The sequence below is a fragment of the Electrona antarctica genome (genome assembly GCF_951216825.1).
Source record: "Electrona antarctica genome assembly, chromosome: 3".
Classification (NCBI taxonomy): domain Eukaryota; kingdom Metazoa; phylum Chordata; class Actinopteri; order Myctophiformes; family Myctophidae; genus Electrona; species Electrona antarctica.
This window is the reverse complement of record NC_136808.1, coordinates 58769800-58776981: the sequence shown is the minus strand read 5'-3', so window position 1 is coordinate 58776981 and position 7182 is coordinate 58769800. Positions and strand designations below refer to the sequence as shown.

At 45.7% G+C, this 7182-nt stretch overlaps 1 protein-coding gene across 1 annotated transcript in view; it reads left to right on the top strand.

Moving 5' to 3' along the window:
- slc6a5 (solute carrier family 6 member 5) overlaps positions 1-6392 on the top strand; it is a gene marked incomplete at both ends in the record, with an annotated part of 27390 nt that extends 20998 nt beyond the window's left edge. The window contains one exon of the mRNA XM_079496419.1: positions 6237-6392. Coding sequence (XP_079352545.1) covers positions 6237-6392 — 156 coding nt within the window. The remainder of the gene's footprint in view (positions 1-6236) is intronic.
- Between the last annotated feature and the right edge of the window lie 790 nt (positions 6393-7182).

Below are 7182 nucleotides of genomic sequence, written 5' to 3'. Positions count from 1 at the left end.
CTCTGTGTCTACATTCACTGATAGCAGGCATCTCTGTCTACCTTCACTGATAGCAGCATCTCTGTCTACCTTCACTGATAGCAGCATCTCTGTCTACCTTCACTGATAGCAGCATCTCTGTCTACCTTCACTGATAGCAGCATCTCTGTCTACCTTCACTGATAGCAGCATCTGTGTCTACCTTCACTGATAGCAGCATCTCTCTGTCTACCTTCACTGATAGCAGCATCTGTGTCTACCTTCACTGATAGCAGCATCTCTCTGTCTACCTTCACTGATAGCAGGTCTCTGTGTCTACCTTCACTGATAGCAGCATCTCTGTGTCTACCTTCACTGATAGCAGCATCTCCATGTCTACCTTCACTGATAGCAGCATCTCCATGTCTACCTTCACTGATAGCAGCATCTCCATGACTACCTTCACTGATAGCAGCATCTCCATGTCTACCTTCACTGATAGCAGCATCTCCGTCTACCTTCACTGATAGCAGGCATCTCTGTGTCTACCTTCACTGATAGCAGGTCTCTCTGTCTACGTTCACTGATAGCAGGCATCTCTGTGTCTACCTTCACTGATAGCAGCATCTCTGTGTCTACCTTCACTGATAGCAGCATCTCTGTCTACCTTCACTGATAGCAGCATCTCTGTGTCTACCTTTACTGATAGCAGCATCTCTGTGTCTACCTTCACTGATAGCAGCATCTCTGTGTCTACCTTCACTGATAGCAGCATCTCTGTGTCTACCTTCACTGATAGCAGCATCTCTGTTTCTACCTTCACTGATAGCAGCATCTCTGTCTACCTTCACTGATAGCAGGCATCTCTGTGTCTACCTTCACTGATAGCAGCATCTCTGTGTCTACCTTCACTGATAGCAGCATCTCTGTGTCTATCTTCATTGATAGCAGCATCTCCATGTCTACCTTCACTGATAGCAGCATCTCTGTGTCTACCTTCACTGATAGCAGCATCTCCATGTCTACCTTCACTGATAGCAGCATCTCTGTGTCTACCTTCATCTCCATGTCTACCTTCACTGATAGCAGCATCTCTGTGTCTACCTTCACTGATAGCAGCATCTCCATGCCTACCTTCACTGATAGCAGCATCTCTGTCTACCTTCACTGATAGCAGCATCTCTGTCTACCTTCACTGATAGCAGCATCTCTGTCTACCTTCACTGATAGCAGCATCTCTGTCTACCTTCACTGATAGCAGCATCTCTGTGTCTACCTTCACTGATAGCAGCATCTCTGTGTCTACCTTCACTGATAGCAGCATCTCTGTGTCTACCTTCACTGATAGCAGCATCTCTGTGTCTACATTCACTGATAGCAGGCATCTCTGTCTACCTTCACTGATAGCAGCATCTCTGTCTACCTTCACTGATAGCAGCATCTCTGTGTCTACATTCACTGATAGCAGGCATCTCTGTCTACCTTCACTGATAGCAGCATCTCTGTCTACCTTCACTGATAGCAGCATCTCTGTCTACCTTCACTGATAGCAGCATCTCTGTCTACCTTCACTGATAGCAGCATCTCTGTCTACCTTCACTGATAGCAGCATCTGTGTCTACCTTCACTGATAGCAGCATCTCTCTGTCTACCTTCACTGATAGCAGCATCTGTGTCTACCTTCACTGATAGCAGCATCTCTCTGTCTACCTTCACTGATAGCAGGTCTCTGTGTCTACCTTCACTGATAGCAGCATCTCTGTGTCTACCTTCACTGATAGCAGCATCTCCATGTCTACCTTCACTGATAGCAGCATCTCCATGTCTACCTTCACTGATAGCAGCATCTCCATGTCTACCTTCACTGATAGCAGCATCTCCATGTCTACCTTCACTGATAGCAGCATCTCCGTCTACCTTCACTGATAGCAGGTCTCTGTGTCTACCTTCACTGATAGCAGGTCTCTGTGTCTACCTTCACTGATAGCAGCATCTCCATGTCTACCTTCACTGATAGCAGCATCTCTGTGTCTACCTTCACTGATAGCAGCATCTCTCTGTCTACCTTCACTGATAGCAGCATCTCTGTGTCTACCTTCACTGATAGCAGGCATCTCTGTGTCTAACTTCACTGATAGCAGCATCTCTGTGTCTACCTTCACTGATAGCAGGCATCTCTGTGTCTACCTTCACTGATAGCAGGCATCTCTGTGTCTACCTTCACTGATAGCAGCATCTCTGTGTCTACCTTCACTGATAGCAGCATCTCTGTGTCTACCTTCACTGATAGCAGCATCTCTGTCTACCTTCACTGATAGCATCTCTGTCTACCTTCACTGATAGCAGCATCTCTGTCTACCTTCACTGATAGCAGCATCTCTGTGTCTACCTTCACTGATAGCAGCGTCTCTCTGTCTACCTTCACTGATAGCAGCATCTCTGTGTCTACCTTCACTGATAGCAGCATCTCTGTGTCTACCTTCACTGATAGCAGCATCTCTGTCTACCTTCACTGATAGCAGCATCTCTGTCTACCTTCACTGATAGCAGCATCTCTGTCTACCTTCACTGATAGCAGGTCTATGTGTCTACCTTCACTGATAGCAGCATCTCTGTCTACCTTCACTGATAGCAGCATATCTGTGTCTACCTTCACTGATAGCAGCATCTCTGTGTCTACCTTCACTGATAGCAGCATCTCTGTGTCTACCTTCACTGATAGCAGCATCTCTGTGTCTACCTTCACTGATAGCAGCATCTCCATGTCTACCTTCACTGATAGCAGGCATCTCTGTGTCTACCTTCAGTCCTTCACTGATAGCATCTCTGTCTACCTTCACTGATAGCAGCATCTCTGTCTACCTTCACTGATAGCAGCATCTCTGTGTCTACCTTCACTGATAGCAGCATCTCTGTGTCTACCTTCACTGATAGCAGCATCTCCATGCCTACCTTCACTGATAGCAGCATCTCTGTGTCTACCTTCACTGATAGCAGGTCTCCATGTCTACCTTCACTGATAGCAGGTCTCTGTGTCTACCTTCACTGATAGCAGCATCTCTGTGTCTACCTTCACTGATAGCAGGTCTCTGTGTCTACCTTCACTGATAGCAGCATCTCTGTGTCTACCTTCACTGATAGCAGGCATCTCTGTCTACCTTCACTGATAGCAGGCATCTCTGTGTCTACCTTCACTGATAGCAGGTCTCCATGTCTACCTTCACTGATAGCAGCATCTCCATGTCTACCTTCACTGATAGCAGGCATCTCTGTGTCTACCTTCACTGATAGCAGCATCTCTGTGTCTACCTTCACTGATAGCAGCATCTCTCTGTCTACCTTCACTGATAGCAGCATATCTGTGTCTACCTTCACTGATAGCAGCATCTCTGTGTCTACCTTCACTGATAGCAGCATCTCTGTCTACCTTCACTGATAGCAGCATCTCTGTGTCTACCTTCACTGATAGCAGCATCTCTGTGTCTACCTTCACTGATAGCAGGCATCTCTGTGTCTACCTTCACTGATAGCAGCATCTCTGTCTACCTTCACTGATAGCAGCATCTCTGTGTCTACCTTCACTGATAGCAGCATCTCTGTCTACCTTCACTGATAGCAGCGTCTCTCTGTCTACCTTCACTGATAGCAGCATCTCTGTCTACCTTCACTGATAGCAGCATCTCTGTGTCTACCTTCACTGATAGCAGCGTCTCTCTGTCTACCTTCACTGATAGCAGCATCTCTGTGTCTACCTTCACTGATAGCAGCATCTCTGTGTCTACCTTCACTGATAGCAGCATCTCTGTCTACCTTCACTGATAGCAGCATCTCTGTCTACCTTCACTGATAGCAGGTCTATGTGTCTACCTTCACTGATAGCAGCATCTCTGTCTACCTTCACTGATAGCAGCATATCTGTGTCTACCTTCACTGATAGCAGCATCTCTGTGTCTACCTTCACTGATAGCAGCATCTCTGTCTACCTTCACTGATAGCAGCATCTCTGTGTCTACCTTCACTGATAGCAGCATCTCTGTGTCTACCTTCACTGATAGCAGCATCTCTGTGTCTACCTTCACTGATAGCAGCATCTCTGTGTCTACCTTCACTGATAGCAGCATCTCTGTGTCTACCTTCACTGATAGCAGCATCTCTCTGTCTACATTCACTGATAGCAGGCATCTCTCTGTCTACCTTCACTGATAGCAGCATCTCTGTGTCTACCTTCACTGATAGCAGCATCTCTGTGTCTACCTTCACTGATAGCAGCATCTCCATGTCTACCTTCACTGATAGCAGCATCTCTGTGTCTACCTTCACTGATAGCAGCATCTCTGTGTCTACCTTCACTGATAGCAGCATCTCTGTGTCTACCTTCAGTCCTTCACTGATAGCAGCATCTCTGTCTACCTTCACTGATAGCAGGCATCTCTGTCTACCTTCACTGATAGCAGCATCTCTCTGTCTACCTTCACTGATAGCAGCATCTCTGTGTCTACCTTCACTGATAGCAGTGAAGGCGACTACATCGTCCATGTACGGTAGGCGCCACATGGAGGGATATTGTTTTATAGCTTATAGATAGTGTTCTATAGTGTTCTATAGTAGATAGTAGTCTTATAGATAGTGTTCTATAGTGTTCTATAGTAGATAGTAGTCTTATAGATAGTGTTCTGTGCAGGTTTGCTCTGCTTGCTGAGTCGTGGCTTAACCAGTTAAATGCAGTGGTGCACAAACACTTTCAGCAATTACCCAGAAATATTGATCTATGCTCGTTGAGACCCATAAAGTGCTATTTATTCATGATGCTAAATTGGCAATTCATTATTTGTCTGCTGACAACAGCCATATTGTTTATAATTAAAAGTGAAAGAATGCAATAAAGTTACTGAAATTAACAGACAATCCATCAAACAAAGCACTGCGAACTAATTGGGGAACGGAGGTGGTAGAGCTTTTGTTAAAAATAAAATGCTGAATGTATTGGCTTTAGCATTTGTGCACAAACACACATACACACATACACACGCCCTCATGCATTCGAGACAAACGTGTTTTGAATAAAAATGAGCTCTTTGCACATCACGTTTTTCAAGGCACACCAAAGTACATCATGTAAGACATTTCAGTAATAAGTAAGATGATTATCAACAAATTCAGTTTAATAACTCACTTAACTCCCTCAACTCCATTATTACTCCAATTATCTCATATCTGGGAATTTCACTTTTCTTTTCTTGGAGTGCATTACCTGATGGTTAGCTGTGTCTTTCATGGGATGTTCTTTATATATTATTTTACTTCAATATTGCCCAGTGAAAACTAACTGTTGTAATTATCAGTGCTCTGGGTGGCCAGAGATGGTGAAACAGGGGGATGGGACTCGAGACTTTGACTGCTGAATTGTACAAGGTGGTGGGGGGCGTGTGCACTGTGCACATGGGGTGATCACTGCCTGCCTCCCGTGAATCCTTTTATTTTTGTTTAATTTCATTTTATTTTGTTATTACATACTTGTATACTTGTATCTACATACTACATACCATTTATTCTTCATTGACCGGGGTTCCCCCGGGCTCTAACCTGGCGGTGGCCGAACGGTTTGCGGAGCGGTCTTGTTATCGGAAGGTCGCCAGTTCGTATCCCCGGACCGGCACGTTAAAATTACCACCGCTGAAGTGCCCTTGAGCAAGGCATTGAACCCCTACCATGAAATGTTCTATGAGCAGGGTCTGGCTGTAAACAAGTTCGTCGAGCTTAGTCCATTCACCCTGGGTAAACAAAGAACTTAGTCCATTCACCCTGGGTAAACAAAGAACTTTGCTTTGTTTGTTTGGGCCCATTCCTTTTTTTCCCCACGTTTTTACCACACGTTGTGATCTTGTAGATTGGCTATTTTCGCAGAATGTTTGCCTAGTATTTCGGCATGCCCAGAATAGGTACGTTAGGGTTCATGTGGTTACGGTGAACATTTGAAGGTTCTGGTGAGAGTTGATACTAGAGGACAATGGTAGGAAAAGGTTTGTTGAGTGGTGCAAACCACTCCAACAACCAGCTTTGTTTGTATCCGTGTTTGTGTGTACCTGTACGTGGGGCCCAAAAGAATGAGCATGGTTACTATGGTCACTGACATTACGTCAGACCACAGCTGATCAGGCTATATAAGACCTTGCACCACTCAGTTCACACGGGTGTGATTTTTTTTAAACAACAACTCTCTCTCTAAGCACATGTTTCTATGCTGCTATAGATGTTGTGCCATCTGTCTGTCATTGCAGCGTCTTAAGCTGGTGTGCTCCCCTCAGCCAGACTGGGGTCCCTTCCTGTTGAAGCACCGTGGAGAGCGCTATAAGAACATGATGGACCCCCATGGCTCCAACTCCCTGGGCCTCAAGCTGCCCCCCAAAGACTACCAACTAGGTACCTACCAGTAGAAGACTACCAACTAGGTACCTACCAGTAGAAGACTACCAACTATAGGTACCTACCAGTAGAAGACTACCAACTAGGTACCTACCAGTAGAAGACTACCAACTAGGTACTACCGTACCAGTACCTACTACAACCACCACCACCACCACCACCACCACCACCACCACTACTACTAACTATATTCTACTACTACTGCTACTACTATTACTACTACTACCACCACCAATACTACTACTACTACCAGACCAGACCAGACTGACCTGTCCTCCTCTTCCTCCCTTTTACCCCCCCCCCCCCCACACACACACACCCTCTCCTGCCTGGTGACCTGGATGAGAGACTAATCTTCCCCTCTGTTCCTGACTGTCCTCCATTCCCTCCAGCGTGGACAGACTGCCGAGGTGGAACCACACCCCAAGGTTCTTTTTGTACCCCGTTCGTTACACGACACAGATTATTCCACAACCCTCAACCAGGGCTCTTTGTTCTGTCAGGAAAAAAGAAAAGAAAAAGAAAATATATCCACGTGTGTCATTAAATGACACCGACTGCACTTGCAATATTATAGACTCAGTGTAGCCGCTCTCCGCGGAGTTATGTGTGTGTGTGCGTGAGTATGCGTGTGTACGCCATTGTTATGGGCGTATTTTTTTCGTGCATAGAGAAAATGAAGCATCCCTGGTGGGAAGCAAATGCAGGAAAACTAAATAAGAGAAAAACGGATTGAGGGACTGAGAAACGGCGTCTCATTTTGGGGGACCTGTGGTGGATCCCGTTTGTATACAAAATCAC